Source organism: Choristoneura fumiferana, chromosome 27 (assembly GCF_025370935.1).
Source record: "Choristoneura fumiferana chromosome 27, NRCan_CFum_1, whole genome shotgun sequence".
In the NCBI taxonomy this organism is placed as follows: domain Eukaryota; kingdom Metazoa; phylum Arthropoda; class Insecta; order Lepidoptera; family Tortricidae; genus Choristoneura; species Choristoneura fumiferana.
Window position 1 is genome coordinate 4,520,396 of NC_133498.1, and position 27,384 is coordinate 4,547,779.

Below are 27,384 nucleotides of genomic sequence, written 5' to 3' on the forward strand. Positions count from 1 at the left end.
TTCTTTCTTTATCGTATTTATTTTCAGCTTCTTTCCCTATGTATTTCATTCTAACCCTCATTCTAATCCAAAACGTAATTCGACATTCATATTCTTTTTTTATTTCTAACAGATGCCATCGACCCACATCGAGCTCGTTACCACGAAATCCAAAGAATGGACTATAAAAAGAAAAAAGAAAAGTATAGATTACAAAAACCAATGTTCATACAAACAGAAGTAAAGAGGCCATATTTGAAACGAATTGATAGCAATACTACTTTAGAGGAAACGATGTTACCAAAATTTAAACCGATAACTGATGAACAAATGATAAGAATGCGTGATATATTAAAAGAAATGCCAAGTACAAAAATAGTGCCAGTTCAAAGTACAAATACGAAAGTAAGAAAAGGCAGAGTGTTGATTGACAGTGTGACAGATCAGTCAAAAAACGTTATAATCACCGAGAAACCTCAGAAGGAGGACAGGCAGGATGAAAGAAACTGCTCTCAAGGAGGCACTTGTGAGTTTTTTTTCTACTGCTGGATGGTTGGAGGGCTACTTGATGGCTCCTGCGGTGGTCTTCTGAAAGGCTGTTGCCACAGGGTGGCCAAGGCCGGTATCCTGGGTGTACAGGACTCCAATAGTATCGATTACTCTGGAGAGGGCATCAGTTATGGCCCTGTGATTAACGACGAAAGTAAGTGGCATTGGAGGCTTCTTTGACAGTACCTCAAACACCACATCACAATTATTTAAATACTGTTTATGTTTACGCCAGCGTCACCAGCTGTGGGTGGATTTTGGGAACGTGGAAGCTATTGTGTGAAGTTTATGGACCTTTTACATGAATTAACTAACTATTCAGTGTCGTCATCATAATATCAGCTGTAGGACTGTTGGACATAGGCCTCCCCCATAAAGTATATAGTCTGTCGATAAATACAAAATCAACGTTTTATAACCATTTACTTGGTTAGATAGTGGTAATAGCGACTTGTCAAGTAACTACTTGCTAGAATATCGCGTTGCATGCATAGGTTATTGCTAGTTAGGTATAGTCGACCAAGAAAGTGCTTCAGAAATAAAACAATAAGACTGATTGTCATATTGACTTGTAAGTGAAAATGGGCTTTGACGTTTCAACCGTTACAAATGACATTAAAAATTATACTTAGCTTGGCTTCTTGTCGATGAAAATTAATTCGTCGCTATCACACGTCTCTTTTTAACTGATCTAGTTTAAAAGAGACACGGATATGTAATTAGATTTTTAGTGTCGATTTTCTAACGAAGAAGGTCCATAAATTGTCTCTAGCATAATATGCTTCAGTTTAAAAAGTTTCTTTAGCATCAAACGAGAAAGTTGTTGTTTTAGAAATCATCATTTTGTGATGTGGTGCAATATAAGGTACTGTGTCCATCCAAACACTACAAACACTAACCGAGCTCTGATGTGGTCGTCCGGCAAGACATAGATAGAATACATTCTAGAATGTTCCAAATTTCAGATTTTTACAGCGTGTCGTCATCAGGTACACAATTATTTCTATCACAATGTATATATATTCTTTTCTACGCTCTACTCTAACTATGTCTTGCTTTCTCACATCTTTATTAACATCATTATTTTGTAAATATATTTGGTACTAACACACTAATTTATTTACTGTTTTTTGTGTTATTTTCAGCTGCCTTATCTAGACATTGTACAAAACACTTTAATTTATCTGAGAAGTAGACTTATTAATTTAGGGGCTGTTGCACCACCCATTGTTTAATTTTAACTGACGGATAAATGTGATGACGTCTCCGTCTATTCAAATAAAACAAACAGAGACGGCATCACATTTATCCGTCAGTTAAAATTAATCAATAGGTGGTGAAACAGTCCCTTAATCTTCGTAAAATTACTAAATAAAATGGTGAACCATTTATTTGACTCAAACGGTCCGACTAGTTTCGATCGATTCGCGAGATTTTTTTCGTGATCTTTTATCTTCTTTTTGTATAAATCGGGGTAGTCTTGACCCATGGCATATCAAGCGGAGAGTAGTGGGTTCAAGCCCGTGCTCACATCTCTAAGTTTTTTGGAATTAATGCGCAAAACTACATCTGAAATTTACGTTCTAAAGCACGGAGAACACAGTGGACAGTTGTTCTTAACACAACCTCAATGAAGACCACGATATAAATTTTGGGAATTCCCAGGGGCATTTTGTAAGATCCCGGAATTTCAATTATAACTACCAGATCGAATAGCTTAAGCGTGCGAAGCCGCGGGTAAACTGTAGTATAAATATAGATGGACATAATCTCAATGAATGAATGAGTAGTAAAATTTATTCAATGCTAGGTAGTCTAGGTCCCACACTGTATTACACACGCTATGCAATTAGCTCAAGTGTAGACTCTCGTGTCAGATGTATTGTATAATATTATGTTCTTGACATTTATATAGTCATGAACATAATATTCTCTCATTACGATGGCATTGACTGCACTTGACAGTGGCATTTAGGGGTTATTCTATAGGTAAGTTGTCACCTATAGCGTGTGTTTTTGCTATATTGTCCCACTGCAGGGCAGGCCTCCTTTTAGAATGTGAAGACCCATTGTGGAGATCTTCCCAGGGTTTCAGAGCAAATTTAATTTAAAATGGTTAAGCGGTTTAAGTGTGAAGACGTAAGAGACAGACATACTTTCGCGCATCCAGAACAGAATCACAGTATTATCGCCGCATCCACTTGTCTATCCGGGACGCGCTTAACAACAACTGTGTCCCTCGTACGGGCGTTTTCAGATTATCCGATCCGATGATATGTATCGGACGCCGATGCGATATCGGGGCAAGTAAAATGTATGAAATATGATCCGATATCGGATCGGATAATCCGAAAGACAGGTACATGTTTCTTACATTGTCATTATCATCCCAGCCTATATACGTCCCACTGCAGGGCACAGGCCTCCCCTCAGAATGAGAGGGCTTGGGCAGTAGTTCCCACGCGGGCCCAGTGCGGATTGGGAACTTCACACACACCATTGAATTGCTTCGCAGGTTTGTGCCTCCTCACGATGTTTTCCTTCACCGTAAAGCTCGTGGTAAATTTCAAATGTAATTCCGCACATGAATTTCGAAAATTTGGAATTGGTATTGGTATCAGATTGGAGTCCCTATGTATCGTCTTAATTCGAATGAAATACTTTTTATAGATCACTTACCTCATCGCCATTGTCATCTGACAGTTATCATGTTTTTGTGCGAAATCCACGCTTGCGCAACGGTGAAAGTGCACGCGCATATGTTGTGCATATTATTACTTTGGCGCCATTCTTAACGCGAATTCTGGAAAGTTGGAACGACGGCCTGGCCTTAACTGTCGTCTCGCTCACGCTTATAGTGTTTATAGGAGAGTAAGAGGGATGGTATGGTATTATCAATCAGAGTAGCCCTTCTAGTTAATTCTCATTACCATCCACCATCTTGCTCGCTAATCCAGCCGTGAAGCAGCAGTGCTTCCACTGTTGTGTTGCGGCGTGGAGAGTAAGGCAGCCGGTGAAATTACTGGCACTTGAGGTATCCCATCTTAGGCCTCTAGGTTGGCAACGCATCAGCAGATGTTTATGGGCGTTGGTGATCTCTTACCATCAGGAGACCCACTTGCTCGTTTTCCATCCAGTTCAATAAAAAAAAAACTCCACGATCATCACTATTACCGATCGGCAAGTTGCAAAGTCTTTGAGTAAAGTAGACCGCTTTTTTCTTAGCTTGGCGGGGGCACTGCCGTGCCCCCAGATTTAGCATCTGTACTTTAATTCTCTTGAAAAGTTGAAATCGAGCATACAATACAATGAGTCTTTATTGAATACCACAAAATAGCAAGTAGTACAGTCGCTATCAGATATTCCGGAGCGGCCAAGGTGATAAAAAATAAAGAAACATGATCTCTATTGCCTTGAGAATAAAGAGCATGTTCCGATGTTTTTGACCACCTCGACTGCTCCAAAATATTTGATGGCGAGTGTACAGAAAACAGAGATACAAAGAGAAATAAATCCAGGCAAGCAATAGGCGGATTATCGCTTCAGAGCGATCTATTTTTGACAACAGTAGAATGAAGTAAGGAAACATTATTATCCCACTATAATATTATAAGAAGGATATAGAATAGGTTTTTATCCCGGAAAATTGCATAGCTCCCACGGCAATAAACGAATTTTTCGCAGCCGCATTCGCTGGCAAAAGCTAGTATAAAATATCCATAATATTACAAATGTGAAAGTTTGTAAGTCTGTTTGTTTGTTACCTTTTAATGTCTAACAGCCTTATTCATAAAAAATCCTTAATTGAGGTTTGATCGGTCTGTTACTTAGCAGACTGATTAAGCTTAATAGACGGTTGTCAAGAAGTATGATTCATAAACACTTGCTAGCAGTCTGCTAGTTGTTGAGCTGCTGATAGACGGATTAGACGCGTTATGTTGGCCACCTTGACAAATCAAAGACAAAAAATGGCCTAATCGATAATTAAAAAAAAAAAATTGACAGCAGTGACAGCAAATTACCAGGAAAAAAAAAATAAAAAGCGAGATGTTTGTTTTCCCGCCATTTCCGATCCGCATGTTTATGTTGTGCAAAAAGCCATAATTATGTTAATCATCCTTATTTTTATTTCATATTTATTGTTGCTAATTTAGAGGATTTTTAAATACAAATTCCTGAAAATAAATTTTCCTGTTTTTTTTTAATCTGCGTAGCCCTGCCTTCACTATAAATATCTTCGGTACCTATGGTTTTTTGCTCTAGTCAAAGTCAGCTGTTCAAACTTGTGGCGGCCATTTTGTCTAGCAGAGAGATAAAGGAGGGTCTACGGTCCTCTAACTTTAGCAGAGCCTTGATCGACTGATTAGCGCTAACAGACGTTTATGAATCATGTTTTTTAGCATCGGGCCTTCAAGGAGCCTTCAAGGAGGCTCTAAATTTTTATGAATAAGGCTGTAAGCCACTGAACCAATTTAAATGTAATTCGGTATACAGTTAGTTTGAGTCCCGGGGAAGGGCATAGAATAATTTTCTCCCGGAAAATTGCAAAGTTCAAGCAGGATAATGATAAACGAATTCTACGCGGACGAAGTCGCAGGCAACAGCTAGTTTCCTACGATTTTTTTTTTGCTTAACAACGTTATAACTTGTAATATACAGTGGGCCCTGTAACAGGAGCAAAAAATTAAAACACAGGTTCTGCTACTCAAATGGAACTACTTTAGTTCTGCAACTTTCAAAAATTAAGTAATTTTATCATTATGTTTATTTTAAACAAATTAATTGGTATTGTCAATGTACGACATTCAATAGTCTAAATGACATCGCCTGTCACGTAACAAAATGGCGGATTTCGCAATACATTGCTGGGCCAATTAAACTTTAAACTATAATAAAAATCATAATAAAAGTTATTTTCAAAAGTTGTTGAACTTAATTAGCTCAAGATGAAGAGTGGAAGCTGTGGTTTAATTTTTTGCTCCTGTTACAGGGCCCACCTTGTATATTTAAAAACGCTTAATTAAGTACTTTATTGTTTCGAACAAAATTATAGAATCTTAATGTATATCTTATTATAGCCGACAGTCTGCAACTGTGTGCAATCATTCACCTCAATGCTGGTTCCGACACCTATCTAGTGTGGAAATAAGGCTAACCACCAACTGATTGCTGGGTTTCCCTGCACAAGTATGTCACGGCGATGTGTATTTGTCTGTATTTCTACACATCACCGAAAATCATAGCACACGAAATCATTACAACCGGATGGCTGAGTCAGGGTTGAGAAACATCTATTTGGCGAGATGAAGTAAGGTCCTAGTACCGTAAACTGGGGTTACTTTAGGAAATTTTGGGGCTACTTTGAAAGAGGACCGTTTCGGAAAATGCTCTGTTGAGAAGAATCCGGCAAGTAACTCAATGAGGTATTTATTGTTAGATTTAGGGGCTGTTTCACCATCCATTGATTAGTGTTAACTGGCGGTTAGGTGTGATGCCGTCTCTATTTGTTTTGTTCGAATAGACGGAGACGGCATCACATTTAACCGTTGGTTAACGCTAATCAATGGATGGTGAAACAGCCCCTTAAAATGGTTATTAAACGCAAATATTCATAGCTCGATTGAGCAAAATGCAGTAAAAAGTTAGGTTATTTATGAAGGTAGACAGGTATTTCAACGCCACAGATGGTCTAAAAAACAAGGACATTGCCCCTGCATTTTATAGTAACCCTTTTTTCAAACACACGAACAAACGATGGCCACATGTATTCCCAGACCGATATGACCTTCAAGTTTTCAAGAAAAGAGCGTACTCCTACCTTAAAGGCCGGCAACGCACTTGTGACTCTTCTGATGTTGCAGGTGTGCATGGGCGACGGTAATCGATTACCATCAGGCGATCCGCCTGCTCGTTTGCCCCCTATACCATAAAAAAAACACAAAGGATGAATTCTGGTTGAGTTCAAAACGCGTCAGTGTTGTGTGGTGGTGGTGACAGTTGGATTTGTGTGTGTTCTTAAGCAGCGTTTCCACCAATAATGTGCGAGGATGTGTTGCGAGGGATGTGTTTTTCATTAACCAATAGAAACGCTAATTTACACATCCTCGCACAGCACATCTCTGGTGGCAACAGCTGAGCGGAGCGAGGCGAGGTAAATGAAGCGTTCCTATTGGTTAATGAAAAGCATATTCCTCGCAACACATCCTTGCACATCTCTGGTGGAAACGCTGCTTTACAGCGTGGAGGAGCTGCAAACACATTTGTTGCAGACGTAGCTATTTTAAGGTCGCGGGTGAGCAAACTAATTGTTTTAGTTCAATGGACCGGACCGGATACGGACCTCCGCTAAGTAACGCCTGATTCAATACAATAAGGGGCTGTTTTACCATCCATTGAATAGTGTTAACCGACGGTTAAATGTGATGCCGTCTCCGTCTATTCGAACAAAACAAATAGAGACGGCATCACACCTAACCGCCAGTTAACACTAAGCAATGGATGGTGAAACAGCCCCTAATATAACAACAAATACCTCATTGAGTTACTTGCCGGATTCTTCTCAACAGAGGCTTTTCCGAAACGGTGGTAGATTTTTTTTGAAATTTATATGTGCTACTTTAAGATATTTTGACTTTGACTTTAAACATTCTTTGAGTCTGATCAAGCAACCAAGAGCAAATAACTCTAGAAAACATTTCTTACCCTATCGTGTTGTCAACTCGTGTCATGCTCTCCTCGAATTTATGATAAGTGCACCTTCAGTGAACAGTTTTAAAAGTAGACTAGACAGACACTTAAAAAAAAAAACACGAGAATGCAGTGATACACGCAGGTGGTAGGACCTTGTGCAAGGTCCGCCCGGATTGCTACCACCATCTTGCTCGCTAATCCTGCCGTGAAGCAGCAGTAATGGCACTGTTGTGTTTCGGCGTGGAGAGTAAGACAGCCGGTGAAATTACTGGCACTTGAGGTATCCCATCTTAGGCTTCTAGGTTGGCAACGCATCTGCAATACCCTTGGTGTTGCAGATGTTTATGGGTGGTTTTGGTGATCTCTTACCATCAGGAGACCCACTTCCTCGTTTTCCATCAAGTCGAATAAAATTAAAACGCATCAGCTCTTACTTGAAATTTAAATACTACATTGTATGTTTAATATGTAATTTTAGCATCGCCTGCGTGTTGACAGCGATTGAAAGAAGATACGTCAATCGGGTAAACAGTGAAAGGCGGAGACCACGCGCCGGCGAGCGCGATCACCTGCGCGCGCGCCTGCCGCAAGACATAAGCGAATACCGATATGATATAGTTCTTGCAAGTAATTACAACACCCGGGACTTATCACCCTAAAATCGAGCAATAATTATCTCCACGTTTCGGAACATAGAGAATCCCTTAAAATTAAAAAATCTCTGTAACTTGCCTTATGATAAACAAATGGTATGCCTTTTCCCAACTCAGGACACAATTCCCAAATGTTTTATTTGCCAACTTGTTTCATTTACCAACTCACAATTTTCTCCGAAACCAACAAAAAACAGTGTATTTTCTTATGGTTTTATATAGAACAAATTAGGTTAGGTTTGTTTTATGAAAGTCCCGAAAAAACATGGTTTCATAGAAAATCGTGAGTGGGAAAATGAAACTTGACAATGTTTCAACATTTGAGAATCGTGAGTTGGGAAAAGGCAGCGAACCTAAACAAATAAATCATTCATTAATCATCCATTCGGCCACATTGCAGTGGCCGTGGTCATGAGTACGTCATAGACGACCGGATGGTCAAGTGGTTAGAGAACCTGGGGTTCGATTCGCGGCCGAAGCAGATATTTGTATGAATAATACGAATGTTTGTTCTCGGGTCTTGGATGTTCAATATGTATTTAAGTATGTATTTAGTATGTTTATCCGTTGCCTAGTATCCATAGTACAAGATTTGCTTAGTTTGGGACTAGGCCAATTAGTGTGAAGTGTCCCATGATATTTATTTATTTATGAGTAGACAAGTAGTGTGTCTCGTTGTTTAGTGTGATGTTTCGAGTGTGGTAACTGACAAGATTTCATTTTTTAACACCTGTAAATTACTACAGGAATCGAAACAGTTTTGCCTCCTGAACGTGGGAAAATATTTATTAGAATTTATTTCCCCATATTTAAAAAAATACAAAAAAATAAAAATATATCTGAATTTAAATATAATGACCCGGATAATTGAATAAATAAATATCGGAAATATCTGAATTTGCCAAAAAAAAATCACCAGAAAAAGGAGCTGTCATAATTTTGATAACGTTTACGTCAGATTTGCGCGATATTTTTTTTTATAGAGACTAGACAAAAGTAATGGATCTATTGTGTGGTAGTTTTGGAGTTATGCCCTTTTAAAATAAGCACATCTTAATAAAATTGTAATAAATAAATTAATAATCGTAGCGAAATTTTAAAAATATCAGCCTCTCTCTCTTTCCAAACAGAATACAGAGAACGAATCAAATCATAGTCTTAGAAATATGAAATCTTGTCAATTAGTCATGAGTGGAAATAACGACAGATTAAAGTAGTTTTGCAAAACACTAAAGCGAGTGAGCTTTTGTCGTGGTTGGTTATTATTTATCATTTTTTACCAGACTTTTTTTTTAGTAGATACAATAAACTTGCCGAATATTTTTCTTATATTTTTATGCCAACCATTATCCAGTTACACGATCGTCTCTGCAGGACTAAAACTCTTCAACGGTTAATGGCATCGACTTGAAACTTGGTACGGTAAAGGACTTAAATCATAAGCCACCATGGTACCTTTTCAAAGGAAACATCATTACGATTTTCCTAGTTAATTAATGCGATGTCACTATGACGTTACGTACAAATCATATCATAATCAAACCTTCGTTGGGAATTCCGCTCGCGTCTTGTGTTTTGCGGCGCGCGCGTCGCTCTTCCGCCATTACGAAACGTAATCAAGGGCGCATGCTTCCTCCAATCACAGCCAATTATGCATGTGGGATATGGTGTCGTTACTGCCATTCCCTTTCCTGCTCTAAGCAAAAAAATCGTTTACTTCAGATTAATAATAATAATTATTATTATCTTGGGCAAATCACACTGATTAAACTAGCCCGTAATTCAAGCAGAGCTTGTACTACGGGTGCTAGACAACGGGTAGACATAAATATATATGTATAGGTATAATATATTACATGAATCTATTCATCCCACTTCACTCTATATTATAAATTCAAATTCTAAAATCTTTATTGCCACCAAATAAAATCCTTAAAGTTAAAAAGGTTAAACAGATAATGGGTAGTAAAAATATTAAAAATGTAATTGTAAAAATAATAATAATAATAGTTTGAAGTCGGTGCCTCAGCACGAGCCAGCAGTAGTGATTGAACCCAAATATACGTGAAGATGAGGTAGACGACTATAGTTTATTTTTCATGGTTTTTAGTGATAATTAGTGATTACGTAATAGTACTCGTTACCTAAATGGTCCCTTTTTCAGGTTCTTTACAATAACCCATTCTGGAGTAAATAAATCTCATTAGAGCAATATTACCTACCAGTTGATCTGAGAAAATAAACATATGGCTTTTTAACCACAAGGATGCCTCATGCTTGTAGCTCTGATGGCATTTTTATTCTTTACTATACATATCCGGTACACAATTGTTAAACTTTACGTTTCTTTTGTCAATTTGCATTAAAATAGTATGCTGATGCAACTGTTTATGTAATTTTTCATATTATACGTTGGCCTACATGTGCATGGAATATTTATATTGTTTTGGTGATGACTTAGAAGATGGTTGAAATAACTCTAAAATCAGTTCCAAAATAAATTATGTCAATTAACACGTTCACAGTCCGATGAGGCACATGTGCCTCATGGGTGGTTACATTGGTACGTCTATGTGGCACATGTCAATAAAGTATCTAAGTAGTATTACTAAGGGGACGTGTCTAAAAAAAGGCATTGCTTCTTTGCGCGATAGAATCCGGAATACGGAAATTCGTCGAAGAACTAAAGTCACCGACATAGCTGGAAAAATATGCAAGTTGAAGTAGCAATGGGCAGGCCATATTGCTAGAAGAACAGATAACCGTTGGGGGAGAACAGTCCTCGAGTGGAGACCACGAGCCGGAAGACGAAGCGTTGGCAGGCCTCCCGCCAGGTGGACTGACGACTTCGTGAGAGTTGCGGGAAACCGGTGGATGCAAGTGGCGAGTTGTCGTTCATTGTGCCCGGATTGTTACCACCATCTTGCTCGCTAATCCTGCCGTGAAGCAGCAGTGCTTGCATTGTGTTTCGGCGTGGAGAGTAAGACAGCCGGTGAAATTACTGGCACGTGAGGTATCCCATCTTAGGCCTCTAGGTTGGCAACGCGTCTGCAATACCCCTGGTGTTGCAGATGCTTATGGGCGGTGGTGATCTTTTACCATCAGGAGACCCACTTGCTCGTTTGCTATCCAGTCGTATAAAAAAAAAATTGTGGCATTCTAAGGGGGACGCCTTTGTTCAGCAGTGGACGTCTTCCATCTGATGATGATGATGATGACACTGCTTCGGGACTATGAAACTGTTAAACATTCTGCTAATATTATTAGTGCCAGAGTTTGTGCCCTTGGCACAGCATGCTGCATTCGGTACCTAAGCCTGATTTTCAGACAAGAGTGGAGTAGCTATCGGTTATCGTTTGGTAATGGAGTAGGGACTAGGAGGCCCCAATGGATCACGGGGCCCTGGGCACAAAAAGTGAGTTTAAGAGTCGAAAAATTGTGGAAGCTACAAAACAGTGCATAAACTTATAATAGTGGGTTATTGTCGTGGCCTGGAAGTAGGCAATTGCTGGCTGAGTATGAGTATTAAACGGACGAGCTTGCGAGTCCGTTTAACTAATACGAAGCCAGCAATGCTATTCCAGCCGAGACTAATATAAAGCTTTCCTCAAAAATGGTGAATAATTCTGAAATAGAATAAACTTTTTCTCAAAATATATTATAAAATTAAATTTTATTCCAATATTTTTCTTATGCTTTCCCGCCTTTTTTCATTAAAAATAAACTGCAGGTGTATTTTTCCACCGAAAACACCACAAGCTATTTCAGTCAATAGAAAAAGTCCGGAGTTCCAACAAAATATCTGATACCGGCCATTAGACTTGGCTGTATACGACTTGTGCCAACATTTCCATGGCCTTTTTAACTTAAAAAAAAATGTGACTGATCGCAGGCGCGTTTATTAATTATTGTCGAGCTAGCGCGCCTGCAATCTTTTTAACTTTTTAATTTTTCGCTGACCATAAACTATGCACGTCACCTTCTGATATGTAAAGAATAATGTCAACTTTTCGGACATTTTTGAGAAAAAAACAAATAAACCACTACATACAAATAAATGAACAATTACTACTGTATGTCATTTCTATTCATCTTATTATGAGTTCGAGCACAATATTATTCAAAGTAAAGATCGACGCCTACTTAGCACCATGTCACAGATTCCATCACAACAAACAAGCCATAAGAAGCAAGTCGGTCAGCGGGCCGACTTTCCCCGGTGACGTAACTGTTACAGCACACTCGAGATGCAAGGCACGCTGCTGATCGATTGGATTGGCTTAGCTGTGCTTAATCATTGCTGTGGCATGGAGCATGAGCTACTACGAAATTCGAAAATCGAAGTCCGTCCCTATCACTCTCGTTTAAATATTATAAGCGTGAGCGGGACGGCAAGAAACGAAGTTCGAATTTTTCACTTCGTAAGGGCCTCTAGGGCTACTCGTAGCGTTCTGCTCCGAGTGATCCGAAGTGAGATTTCCTAACAATATAAATGCGAAAGTTTATAAGTCTGTTTGTTCTCTCATCACGTCTAAACTGCTGAACCGATTTAAATGAAATTCGGTATACAAATAGTTTGAGTCCCGGGGAAGGACATAAGATAGTTTTTATCGGGATAGGATATAGAAAAAGTCGGATTTCAATCGGAATACTAATATTACAAAAAACGACGGCATACGAAGTGTCAATGAATTATTGTATTAAATTAAAGATATTTTCATATACATTAATACCGAACTTTATTATTAAGTGTATAAAATGAATTCACTGCGTACCTACATTTTTCCTAGGTGAGAGGCTCTGCTAACTAAACATCCAGTGATGTTCATAGATATCTACAATTTTGTACAGAACCTTTGGTACACGAATCGGAATAGCATTTGGACGGTTAAAAAAAACATTTACTACCACATTAAAAAAAAACAAAAATACAATTAACATGCCTCAGGAACAAAATAAATAAAACGTAAATTAATTATTTTTCTATCAATAGGTCGCATTTCTCAATCGATTCTCGTAAAATGTTATGAGCAGTTTTTTGAAAATTATCAAAAATGGCGGAACACACGTATGCGTTTATCCTATTCCAAAATCGGGCAGAACAACAACCCACTTAATTTCACTGCCACATTTTCAAGTTCACAAGCCGCACTGAATAAAATAACAGCCGACCTGATTATATGCGTTAAAATGCATCACGCAGCCCACTGGTTAAGTTTCCTACTGTATTACACAACGTGTTATGTAGCTGGTGTGCTATGAGTTTTAATTGCAGGCTTCCGTATTAAAATAGGTTAGCGGTTAAAGTTACCGCGAACTAAAAACGCAAGCTGTTTTCTCAGTTAGTTAATAGTAGATTTTGCCCGTGGCTTCGCACGCGTTAAGGTGCGTACATACTATTAAAACCCGACGCCATGCCACGCTTACGACACGCCATGCAACGCGTGGTAGTACTAAATATATAAATATCATGGGACACTTGATACCAATTGACCTAGTCCCAAACTAAGCAAAAATTGTACTATGGATACTAGGCAACGGATAAACATACTTATGTAGATAAATACATATTTAAATACATATGGAACATCCAAGATCGGGTCCAACATTCGTATTAAGTATACAGATACACCTACACTCACAGGTACAGGTACAGTCAGTACCTATTATAATCAGTCCCAAATACAGGGTGTTTTGTTGGTATACTCGTTGCCTCAAACTGTAACCAGTAGCCTTAGTGTAAGTTTTCGGTTACAAAATACGTTTCGATCGTGTTCGCGTCAAAATCTCAATTTGTATGGACACACGAACATCGCAAACGTCCCGCTAGAGGCGCTGTTCGTGTTTCCATATAAATTGAGATTGTAACGTGAACGCGATCGAGACGTATTTTGTAACCGAAAACTTACACTAAGGTACAGACGTAGATTCAAGTGCTATGAACCAATATTAAAACAAATTGTTAAATTTTAATGAACTACCAGAACGTAATTAATTTTTGTTTTTTTTTCGAGCAGCAATATAATGTATACAAGAATTTGATACGAGAGAGAAGCGTTCTGTGGCAGCTGTCATGTCAACTAGTGTGAAGTTTAGAATAAAAACAAAGTAGTATGACGTAGTGATACATTGCGTGCTAATTTAATTTTATAAGAAAAATAACAAGTCGCAATTTTTTACTGAAACATAATTATTATATAGTTTTTATTAGGGCCTCCACTAACAGCTAGCCTTAAAGTTTGAGGTTGTATCAAAAATACACGCTGTATTTATTATGGTCGGACGTATAAACATGCGTCGGACGACGTGGCGTGGCGTCGCGTTTTCGTAGTATGTTTCCGAATTAAAGCATTAGATCTGGCAGTTGAATTGAAATTTCCGAGTTTTACAAAATTGCCATGGAAATTCCTTAAATTACATCATTGTTCTCATTGACTTTGGATTAAAAACAACCGTGTCAAAGGAGGGTGGGGTAATTGGCCTAATGACCAATAAGGACAAGCGATATGTCACTGGATAGCTTATTCTAAGTTCTAAAACTTTTACTATGGCAGATAGTCCTAAATCTTTGTGTGAAAAAAGTTGCCGCTGCATAAAAGTACGTTTTTTCGATACTAAGTAAGTTCCTGTATGTTGATGATTTTGTATCATGATTTTGTTTTATATGCGTTTTCATATTTTTTTACGCAGCGATTCGAGATGGCCCGCCGTACAAAAAGATGTAGAATATAAAAAAAACCTTGGTTCCTAGGCCAGAGTCCATACAAATCTGCCCATCCTCCTTTGATTGATTGATAGATGTTGTTTGATTGACGAACGACTAAATACGTGTCGACTATTATTATTTTATAACCAGGAATTGGACTTTCTTTTTTTCTTTTTAAGTTTTGAACAGGACCTTTCGAAAATACTCCGATCAACGATTTGTACGTTGATCGGAGTATTTCGCCTCTTTTTTCAAAGTTACACCCGAGCGGCTCGCTAGTGTATATAACATAATGTAAGGTGAAATAACTATTTTTCTTTGTAAACCAAAATAAATAACAGTACTTTATTGTTTCACCTTCAAGCTTGAATCTAGCCAGTAATAGGCTCTGTCATCCGTCCGCTTGGGTAATAGATACAAGAAGCACGAAAATAATAGTATGTTATTATATCTCAGTACGTCGGTTTAGCTTTCAACACAGTTTCGATAACACGAGTATAAGTGTTTGAAATCAGTAGGTACTTTATTCTGTAGATGTCTCAGTCCTCGTCGCTGTCCTAGTATATGTCAGCCGTATTTTGAACATGAAACTACCGTGAGACTCACTCATATTAAATATAATGACCCGGATAACTTACGTCTTAAATCGAGTTTAGCTCGACATTTGACAGTTGTAATGATGATGAAAACGCGGGTAGTTGTGTGCCGGTGTCAGTTTCGTCGGGTAGTCGCGCGAGCAGAGCGGCGGCGTGTTGCAGCAGCCGCTGAGTCGCGTTGCTCCGAAGACGAAGGGCTACGGATTAGCCCGAAACATGTCGAGCTAAACTCGATTTAAGACGTGATTTATCCGGGACATTATATTTAATATGTCAGCCATACTTTGAATTACGACAATTAGGTAAGATATAAATTGCTTTTATCATAAACTCAGTTTTGCTATGAGATATGTTTGTGGCTATCAATTCAAGAATAGGTTTAGAGTAAACCAGAATACATTTATTAATAGGACACGACTACTATATTTCTTAGCTCAGTTGCTCCCAAATCATCTTGATGATATGTATTGGGACTGCTAACAATAATCCCTATCATTTACTCGTACTTTCTCCTCAGTCAGCAAAAAATATTGTTTGTACAGTCACCTGCATTCATATCTTTTTTTTTATTCGACTGGATGGCAAACGAGCAAGTGGGTCTCCTGATGGTAAGAGATCATCACCGTCCATAAACGCTATAAATAGTCATACGCGATAAATAGAGGCCCAAGATGGGATACCTCAAGTGCCAGTGATTTCACCGGCTGTCTTACTCTCCACGCCGAAACACAACAGTGCAAGCACTGCTGCTTTACGGCAGGATTAGCGAGCGAGATGGTGGTAGCAATCCGGGCGGAACTTGCACAAGGTCGATCTACCACCTGCAACACACACATCTGTCACAGCGGAGCGTGTAAAAATATCTGAGACGTCCTACTGGCTCTAGAAATAGAGTCTTATTAGATATTGGCGCAGGCTTTGTTACAGGCCACGCTGCCGGGCCGGTCACATATAGGCCTCTAGGTTGGCAACGCATCTGCAATACCCCTGGTGTTGCAGATGTTTATGGGCGGTGGTGATCTCTTACCATCAGGAGACCCACTTGCTCGTTTGCCATCCAGTGGAATAAAAAAAGATAAAAAAATTATACTCGCAGAAATTCGAAAATCGAAGTTCGTATCGTACCGTCCCTCTCACTCCCGTATTGAATAATATTATCATCAGCGGGACGGCAAGATACGAAATTCGAATTTCGCACTTCGTAGTATACCTACCTACGGCCAGGCCTTATACTTCGAAGTTCAAATTAGCTTTGTATCATGCCGTTTTGCTCACGCTAATAGCATTTTTTTTCAATTTTTTTTTAGTTTCACCTGTCTCGTTGTCTGTCTGTCTCTGTCTGTGTGTCTATCTTCTGAAGTCAAATCTTGCAAGTAAAATTCGACCAACTTCCAGACTTGAATTTTGGCATACTTATTTAAATCACGTGACAATACAATAATCTAGTAGTGACATCCTGATAGTCCAGCCAGGATCGTCTCCGTAGGACGGAACTCTTAAACGGTTAATAGCATCGACTTGAAATTTGGTATGCAAATGTAGTTTGGGTGACAATGCAAGTACAGTCAACAAAAAGTACAGTCAGGAAAAAAAGCTTGTATTAAAAATTATTTTTTTATGGTTAAGTTATTTTTGAGTTTGAAACGCCTTATGAGCAAAGACGCTAAGTCCTCGCTTTGTTTACTTATTTTTTTTAATATGAGGTGCTTTATAGGAGACGGGGGCGTGCTGTCAGGGAAGGGAAGGCTCAGACAGTACCAGATTCTCACCAGCTAAAAACCTGGCTGCACATCCCCTACTCCATGGAGCTACGGGGAGGAGAGGGCTAGAGCGGTTTCGCTAATAGAATTTAGTGTGAGCGTGGAAAGGACGGTATGATATGGAGTAAACCCAAAAGAATAAGAAGATACGTAGCTTAGCACATCTCTGGTAGCTTAACAGCCGCATGCTGTGGTTAAATATCTAACCCAGACAGTGAAACCATGAGGCCACCGCAACCGTGAAAGTTCAATATGATCCTATAATTCACTGTGAGATTACTTCCCCATTACTTATTGCTTGTTTGATTGGTAATCTCTAGATCGGCGTTTAATAGAACGTATCATAATATTACTAATACTCTCGTGAGACACATGCCACGGCAATAAATATATAGTATATGTAAAATATAGTATGTATGTTTCATGTGGACCTATTAAATACATAAATAAAATAAAAAAAACTACATCAAATTGGTCTATCTATTTCAGAGCTACAATGTCAAAAAAACACACCTTAACGCCCCTATTTTTGCATCGGAGGAGGTTAATAAAAACTACATATTTTTGCACTTGACTGTACTACTTAACACCTTGTGTAATCTGAAACACTATGTTTTTGCCTTTCTTTGGCAGGCGTCGAATTTATGGCAGTTACATATCGTGATTATCCTAGAATTTATGATACATATTTCAACTCATCGATGTTTTAGCACGCAAGCTTACGAACATCCGTACAGGAATTAGTTACGTGAATTGATATGTAATATGTTGGTATATGTTAGTATTATACCGTAACATCTGAACGTCGGACGTACGCGAAAAAAGTGTAGTGTTAGATGATAACGAACAAGGTTGAAAAAAGTGTAGAATAAGTAGTGTAGTTGAAGTAAGCGTAGTATAAGTGTATTAATTGTTAGGGATAGTGCAAAACCACTTATCTACCGTACGTCAATACCGCGTATCTGCACTATGTAGAACTCTACATGTCGGCGGCTGATCGCCAAATCCGCCAGATCACGAGATTCCTAGGCATATCGTGAAATAGCGCCATTTCATGGATTGTCTAAGGGACATCCGCCATATCGTTCAAAATCCATCGTTTAACAATTTGCCTAGTGACGTTTAGGCAGATCATAAAATTCCTAGGCATATCATGAAACGCCGCCATATTGGTTCTGGCAGTTTGCCAGCCGCAGCCGCGGCACGCGCGCTTCGCTCGCTCGGCTCGTGCGTTGTGGTCAAAATTCATACTAACCACTCCTCGCTTCGCTCGTCGTACCTAAATTTTTCTTTTTTTGGCATACCTATCACGATGTACCCGGTATAGAGCTAGGAATATCGACGAATGCGTTGCTCTAATCAATCTGCCGTATTGTTTCTCAGGCACGTCGTGATATACCTGGCCAATTTTTAGGCATATCATGAAATGGCCCCATTTTACGATATGCCTAGAAACTTTTTGATCTGGCGGATTTTACGATCGGCCGCCGACATACAGAAAAGTTTCATCTCATATTTGTATTATTTTAAAGAATTAGGAGTAAAAACTTGGAATTAGGCTAAATTAAATCGCTCAGATGCGCTGTCCTCGTATTTTGTGTAAAGCATTTTTGGCAAAAATGTATTTTTCAACAATATACTTACCTGAAAAGTTGAAGGCGAAGAAACAAAAGATAAAGACAATGGTTGCTTGGGAACCTCCAGTTGTTTGTCTCGCTCTTGACCTCTCAGTTTTTGCTGAAATCGCGATAGAAGGTGCGGCATCGTATTTAACGATGATTGATTTGAACATGGCCCGATTAATGAGAAGTTTCTTTGTTTTAAGAGTTCCCTTTACCTGCACTTTGTTAATCCTACTAATATTATAAATGCGAAAGTTTGTGAGTGAGTGAGTGAGTGAGTATGTTTGTAACTCCTTCACGCTGAAACGGCTGGACAGATTTGGATGAAATTTGGTATGTAGATAGCTGGACATTTGGAATAAAACATGGGCTACTTTTTATCCCGATATTCCCACGGGATAGGGATAAAATTTCGAAACAACAACCGCTGGGCTTAGAGTCATGAAATTTGACATGATTGTTATTAATGTAACTTCAATTAAAACAACGATTTAATTTTCGGGAATTTCCACGGGATTTCCAATCTAATGATTTACGTGTGCTAATCCGCATCCATATTTTTAATTTTTCCGCAATACATGTCGTGATTTTCATATGTAACCTAACTAGTGTTTACCCGTGGCTTCGCGCACGTAAATCATTAGATCCAGCCGCCGAACAGAAATTTCGGGATTTTAAAAAATTCCCGTGGGAATTCTCGAAAATTAAATCGTGGTTTTTCATTGACGTTACGTTAAAAACAATCATGTCAAACACGACTCTAAGCCCAGCGGTTGTTGTTTCGAGATTTTATCCCTGTCCCGTGGGAATATCGGAATACAAAGTAGCCTATGTTTTATTTTAGATGTCCGGCTATCTACATACCAAATTTCATCCAAATGTCCAGCCGTTTCAGTGTGATGGAGTAACATATTCACACACTCACACACAAACATTCACATTTATAATATTTGTAGGATTCTCAGACATGAACGTTTTAAGTTAATAATTTATATAATTATCTCATTAAGTTGGGTGGGGCTTCGAGCGTTTGAACCGCCGTTTCCCGTGTATTAAAGATAACGTCCATGAACCAAAGCCGATTGCAATTAAATTAAACTAATAGCAGTTGAAACGCAAGCAGAACTACCCATTTAAGATTAAAGAAATATTAAGGGGCTGTTTCACCATCCATTGATTAGTGTTAACTGACTGTTAAATGTGATGCCGTCTCCGTCTATTCGAACAAAACAAATAGAGACGGCATCACACCTAACCGCCAGTTAACACTAATCAATGGATGGTGAAACAGCCCCTCAATGAGCTAAAACAATTACTTACTTTGCTCACCCGCAAGGCCGCGACCTTATGACCGCTACGTCTATGCAAGAAATGTGCTCATACAGTTCCTCCACCTCCACACTGTAAGAACACACATAAATCACACAAACCCATCCCCACCACCAGTTCAGGTGTGTGTGTCTATTATTGAGCTAGTGAACGGCTGTGTTGCTCTAAAGAGGTCTGGTTGGGGTTGAAACGGGTTGATGTATTTTTTATTTCATTCGACTAGATGGAAAACGAGCAAGTGGGTCTCCTGATGGTAAGAGATCACCACCGCTCATAGAAACCTGCAATACCAGGGGTATTGCAGATGCGTTGCCACCCTAGAGGCCTAAGATGGGATACCTCAAGTGCCAGTAATTTCACCGGCTGTCTTACTCTCCACGCCGAAACACAACAGTGCAAGCCCTGCTGCTTCACGGCAGGATTAGCGAGCAAGACGGTGGTAGCAATCCGGGCGGACCTTGCACAAGATGGTGGTGGTGATAGTTGGGTTTGTGTGATTTGTGTGTGTTCTTACAGTGTGGAGGTGGAGGAACTGCATGAACACGCATATCTTGCATAAACGTAGCTATAAGGTCGCGGGTGAGCAAAGTAATTGACTAATTGTTTTAGTTCATTGATAGGACCTCCGCAAAGTAACGCCTGATTCAATCAATAATATTTAAGTCATTAAAGAAGCCAAACCAAAACGAAATAATGTATAAGCCTGATTTATAACATATGAAATAAGTTTAAAATGGATATGCTCCGGATGTTGATTGTATTTCTGCTTGTAACCGGTACAAGTGAAATAAGAATACGACAAAGGAGAAAAAGTGAGAAAATACCAAGATTGGATTGGGAAAACTATAAGTTTGAAGGTAATTTATGATAGTGACTCATTAGTCACATGCAGACTACTACGTACTTAGATATTTCCCGCAACTATACAATTTTCCGAGACAATAGTTGTTAGTGTCACAAGGGAGCAAAATGATGTATTTACGGCGAGGATTCTACAATAGAATACTGAGCGTAGTGAGGGATTCTAAAGTAGAATCCTGAGCGTAATGAGGGATTCAAATGTTAACGCCCAAGATGAAAATAATTTTGCTCCCGAGTGACTCATACAACTTTTCACACCGAGTATGACAAAAAATTAAATAAAACAGTTCTAAATATAATTAAACAGCAACCAGCATAGAAAATGGCGTGCTTTTATATCAACATCAAAAAATTGCATTTGCAAAAAAAAGCACTTAGAAAAGCCTTGAACAGGAAAGTTGCACTTTGATCCCTCTCGTCAGGGAGCAAAAGTTACTTTTCTGAATCAGAGGTGTGAAACAACAATTATGTTATGTCCTTCCCCGGGACTCAAACTACCTGTATACCTAACTTAATATAAATCGGTTCAGCGGTTAAGACGTGAAAAACAAACAAACAGACTTACCTACAAACTTTCGCAATTATAATATTAGTGGGATATCTGTATTTAATATCTGTAATTGATTGACAATCAAAAAAATAGTCTTACAAACTTTCGCATTTTTGAATTACCTAGCTTTTACCCGCGGCTCCACCCGCGTGGTATTCGGTTATCGCGCGCTGTTCCCTCGGAAACTGTGCATTTTTCCGGGATAAAAAGTAGTCTTTGTCACTCTCAGGCCCATAAACTAACTCTATGCCAAAAATCACGTCGATCCGTCGCTCCGTTAAGGCGTGAAAGACGGACAAACATACACACAGACACACACACTTTCGCATTTATAATATTAGTATGGATGGGATAACACACTGTTAATAGTAGTTTTCTTTATTTCCAGGCTGCGGTATAGCAGTGGGGAAGCAAACAGCCCAGCGCCGGATCGTGGGCGGAGACGACGCCGGCTTCGGCACGTTCCCCTGGCAGGCTTACATCAGAATAGGATCCTCCAGGTTGTACTCCTAGCTTTATGTACGGCAAACCTTAACTTAGGGTCTCCCCAAACCTATTGACGCGGAATCAGCTTTAGCCGATCGAAAAACTCTTTATGTCCACGCAATAAGAGCGAAATTAAACCCTGATTTTGTTATTTTTATTTTGGCTGTTTTTTTTATATCATTGTAAACTTTATTTAATATTACCTTTGACGACTTCAATATATGATGTGTATATTAAATGAATAAATAAACTAAATTAAACTAACCACTTGACAGTCCGACGATTCCATAGCATCCAAACATCATAGCATAGCATCTTTAAGGTCAAAGTGAACAGACACCTTCTAGGCAAACGTGTACCATCTTAGGCCTCATCTTCGCCGTCCATCAAGCGAGATTGAGGCCAAACGTAAGCCTATTTTTTATTTAAAAAAATACTTCAACCCGTCCGTGGATACTTTATGCCTTGATTTTGTGCATACATCTTAAACTATATGCTATTGTTTTATAAATATTATTTGAATAAGTAAACATTAATTTACTCTCTCAGTCTCAGTATTTCGTCTTTACTCAAAACATTGTAGTTATAAAATTGTTGAAGCACGGCGAGGTTTGTCCGTCGATAAAGAACCCGGACGGTTGGAGGCATATCGGTCGCACGCTCCGGACTGTCATGGCTAAAAGACGTCGATCGGCCGGCCAACGCAAAACGATGTTTACCGACGGGAAACGTCTTTTACGTCGATAGATGTGGGGAGACCCTTTGATTGCGTTTCCACCAAAGATCTGCGGGGATCATTAATCAATAAAAACACTTTATTTACATACCAATCCTCGCACAGCACTGGTGGAAACAGCTGAGCGGAGCGAGGCGAGGTAAATGAAGCGCTTCTATTGGTTCATGAAAAACACATTCCTCGCACATCTCTGGTGGAAACGGAGTCTAAAGCGAAAACTTAGAATTATCGGCTCAGTCTAAAATAAAGTAAGCTTAAAATTAATGAAAATTACGGAAAACGACTCCATTTTTGCACATTAAATTCTAAGGGGCTGTTTCACCATCCATTGATTAGCGTTAACCGACGGTTAAATGTGATGCCGTCTCCGTCTATTCGAACGAAACAAATAGAGACGGCATCACACCTAACCGCCAGTTAACACTAATTAATGGATGGTGAAACAGCCCCTAAAGGAGTAAGATTGTAAATTGCACAGTGTTATTCTCTAAACAAACCTCGTCCTTATGCCTCATCCAGACACTCCACGGGGCTACACGAGGAAACGCGAGTGTGCCCTTATCTTCTCTCGCCTCGCTTCGCTATAGCTCCGCTTTATGTTGGGTTTTCGGGCGCGAGTCAAAGGAGAGAGGAAAAAAGATGTAGGGAGCAACTGAATAAATCAAGAGTGTGGATGGTTAATACTCCTGCTGCCTCCACTCGCCAAGACTCGTGCTAGATAGCCTCTCGCGGGAGTCTGGAGGGGCATTAGATCCAGCGCTGCGCTCGACAGGCAATCCCAACTATATCTACAAGTTCGTATGTGACACTTTGTAGAACTCTGTTGCAGTCAATAAAAAATCAATTAAAAAAAAACTCAATAGCAGCAGCATAGGCTTTCTACGACACAGTGTTCTACCCCATGTCAGTATGAATAAGGTATACAGCATGAATTTTTGATACTACCTCGAACTTTAAGGGTAGTTAGTGAAGACCCTAATTCCCTAATAATAACATTTATTATGTTTAGAAAAAAATCTTATTATAAATAAATAAATAAATAGTTCCTCTCTCGTATCAAATTATTGTACGCATTACATTGCTGCTCGAAAAAATTCAAAAATATGAACTAGCAATTTGTTATGATATCGGTCCACAGCCTTCGATCATCACCACAGCACTTAAATCATCGTCTGGTTACAGTTTGAGGTAGTATCAAAAATACACGCTGTAGGTTCGTAGAAATTAGCCAGTGGTGACATCTGGCGCTGTTGTAGGTACTACGAAGTGTAAAATTTGAACTTCGTATCTTGCCGTCCCTCTGACGCTAATATTATTTAATACGAGAGTGAGAGGGACAGTAACGAACTTTGATTTTAGAATTTTGTAGTAGCCCCATTGAATCTCTATACTGGCTACGAGTGTGGATTAGGTTTGTTCAAAGAATAACACCCCTGGTCAAAATACAGAATGAATTTGGGGACGTGATTTGGATTGAACTCCATCTCATCATCATCTTCTCGGTCTATATACGTCCCACTGCAGGGCACAGGCCTCCTCTGAGAATAAGAGGTCTTGGGCCCAGTGCGGATTGGGAACTTCACGTACACCACTAAATTTCTTCGACGGTGTATATAGGTTTCCTCGCGATGTTTTCATTCACAGTAAAACACGTGCTAACCGTTATGTTTATGTTACATTTGATCTTCATCACGTCTCCTGAATCACCCTGTATAATAATATTGTGTGCCGTTAATTTAACACAAATATTATTAAGCGACTATTTAGAACAAAGTAATTAATATTAGTACAAACGAAACACTTGTATTATTTTGTATAAACACGTGCGATTATATCTAACGCTTATAAATATAACAATTTGTACAAATGAGCACACCATAATCAAAACAAAAACTAAACCAAAAGTGCGTTAATGCATTTACAAGGACTTAATTATGAACATTGGTACAATTAGTTACATGACGAAAATGACTAATAGATGTCACTAGTGTCTTGTAATGCGTAATCAGAAGATTGGTTATAATTCGAAGCCTGTGATTGGTTGATTTGTCATAATCGCGGTACTTAACTGTAGTTGTGTGCCGTTGATTTCGTGTGTTTTTAATTGGCCTACTATTGGTTTAATGTTCTTATAACTTGCTTAACAAGCGTTCATGTTCCTAATTAACAATTTACAGTAACACTGCTTTTATTTTGTGTACATATTTATATTTTGTGTGTGTGTGCGTGCGCAGTTAAAATTAAAATTGACAGTAACCGGAAACGAGGGAAAAAAACTTATATTTTTTCTAATCTTGGGGATTTACTTGTTCTATTAAAACCTTCCGGGCACATTGATGTCAATTTCGATTTTAAGCTTATCACGTGCTTATTTAAGTTTTTCACATGTTTAGTGAAAAAGTCTTTTAGTACAGATTAAGAGCGTTTATTATACCTGCTGAGCTGGCAACGTTGAATTTTGTTAGTTTTTCTCGATTATTCCATAAAAATTGAATGAAAATTAAATATGTTGTCCGATAGAACACTTCTTAATATATAAGTTAATGCATCTACTACGATTATTATTCGTTATAGACTTTCATTTTCTTTAAAAACCGTTTATAAACATTAATTCGTTTTTAAAGAATATAAAAGTCTATCACGAATAAATATTGGAGTAGACACATTAACTTATATATCAAGAAGTGTTCTATCAGAGAACATTTTTAATTTTCATTCAATTCTTATGGAATAATCGAGAAAAACTAACAAAAATGCAACGTTGCCAGCTCAGCAGGTATAAACCCTCTTAAAGTCAAACGTCAGGGTAATATCAATATGTGAAAATCTAAAAGCTAAAAAAATTGTGCTCACATATCTAATGCTTTTGTGATTTGGTATAACATCATTTTATAACCAGTGTTTTAGTACAATTGTAAAGTTTTTCAGTTCAGAGCATTTGAAGGGAGAGATTATAACAAAAAAAAAAGATTTTTTCTAAAAAAAAAATCATTAAGTAACTTAATTCATAAATTGATTGTCTATTTCAAATCATGTATGGATCTGTCTAGCTGACAGGAGATTACGGAGGTGTGTGAATGTTTATACCGGGTGTGGCCTGTAATACGAACAAAAAATTAAAACATAGATCGTCCTCGTCAAACTGAACAACATTAGTTCAGCGACTTTTAAAAATATGTATGTATGTACATATGCAAATACTTAATTGTACCTACATAAAACACAAAAATAATGGAGTCTTTGAATTTTCCTTTTTCATACAAATTAAATACTGCTATCAATGTACACCATCCTAGAACACAACAGACGTCTCCTGTAATGCCACAAACATTTTGTTTTACATTGCTTCTTCGAATAAACTTAAAAGTGGAATAAACATTTTTTTTTTAAGTTGCTGAATTATTGTTGTTCAGTTTAACGAGTGTGATCTCTTTTTTAATTATTTGCTTTGATTACAGGCCACACCCGGTATAATGAACACAAATATAAAGTGTAAAAATCCTTTAGAATAATCTATTGGGATATAAAGATAGAGGCTATGAAACTCGTTTTAAAAAAGTAGTTCTCAAGATTATACATATTCGTAAAAGAATCTAAATACAAAATATAAATACATAGGTATCTTTATTTAAAGAAACACACAATTTTTGATATTCTTTTATAGCTTTCGATGTTTTTGCAACCCAGTGAATTATAAATTATAGTACAGAATTTTCGTTATACAGTGTAGAATAGCAAAGACATTATTGTATTTAATTAATGTACAGTTAGCAAAAAAATACATTTTTTTAGCAAAAACATATTGAATATACTCACCCTTCAATGTCAAAATGGTTTTGGTTGTGTTTTAATATTACTAATATGTTATTAATCAATTATATTTCAGATGCAACATGCTTATGTCCATTTTCGAGCTTATCGGGTGGAAGCAGTGTTGGATAGAGAGGTAAATGTGCGAAAGAGGTAGCATGTAGGCATAGGGCATGGTAGAAAATGGTTGATTTAGTAGAATTTGAGCAAAAAATTTGCTTACTTTTTACATTACACATTACAGTCGTCTCTATTGTTAACGGCGTAGAAGCGTGTTCAGATATTTTTGATAAAATTTTTGCTCACAAGTTTATGAACGCGACTGTACAAGGTTTTACCGTTTAGGGGCATACATGTCCAAATGTCAGAAAGTCCAGGTGTCACATTGTCCATGGTCAAAAAGTCCGAAGGTTATTAGACTTTGAAGGGATTGTAGAGTTAGCAGCAGAAGTGGCTAAGCGGTCGCGGTGCTCAAAATTATCTAAACACTCTCTTATTACTTTGATAATAGAGTCGTGTGTAGATTTTGATCATCATAACCGCTCATCCATCTTCTGCTGCTGACTGTACCTACCTGCCTACAGTTTTTGTGAAAACTTATGGGAATTTGATTAAATAAAGATGTTTCTCTTTTTGAACGTCAGTGTCCTTAGCCAAGTATTTACCAAGCGTAAACGCTGCACTTCGGTATCGAGATTCCATTCCTATATTGCACACATCTTTTTTAAATATGGGCTTCAATTTTGAGTCGTACAGCGATTATACTCAAAACTTGAACTAAGTCAATTTACACAAATAAAAATACTCAACAAAAATATACACGGTGTATTAAAATTAATCCAGAATATTTCGGCAGGTAGTGGATTAGTTTAAACACCTTGTAAATGTTTTTAGGATTTTTTACAGTGACCAATAATGTTTTCATACATTGATCGATGTACAAAGCGTACCGCAAAAAAGGCTTGTCTAAATATTTAATAAAAAATACGATGTAAAACTTTCACATGGGTGTTCAAACTAACCCAACCATACCTATGCTGAAATACTCGCAAAAAAA

General features: G+C 38.2%; 1 protein-coding gene across 4 annotated transcripts in view; it reads left to right on the forward strand.

The window, feature by feature from the left end:
* The window catches only part of LOC141443317 (serine protease 33), a 59,182-nt gene that overhangs the window by 21,920 nt on the left and 9,878 nt on the right, over positions 1–27,384 (forward strand). For 2 of the 4 annotated variants that reach the window (XR_012453014.1, XM_074108552.1), the window contains exons 2-4: positions 113–682; positions 21,684–21,795; positions 26,404–26,463. Coding sequence is in view for 3 of the 4 variants with exons in the window: in XM_074108552.1 (XP_073964653.1) it covers positions 113–682; positions 21,684–21,795; positions 26,404–26,463 (742 nt within the window). In the remaining variant the exon portion in view is untranslated. The remainder of the gene's footprint in view (positions 1–112; positions 683–21,683; positions 21,796–26,403; positions 26,464–27,384) is intronic. The other 2 variants (XM_074108553.1, XM_074108554.1) reach the window with 2 other exon arrangements.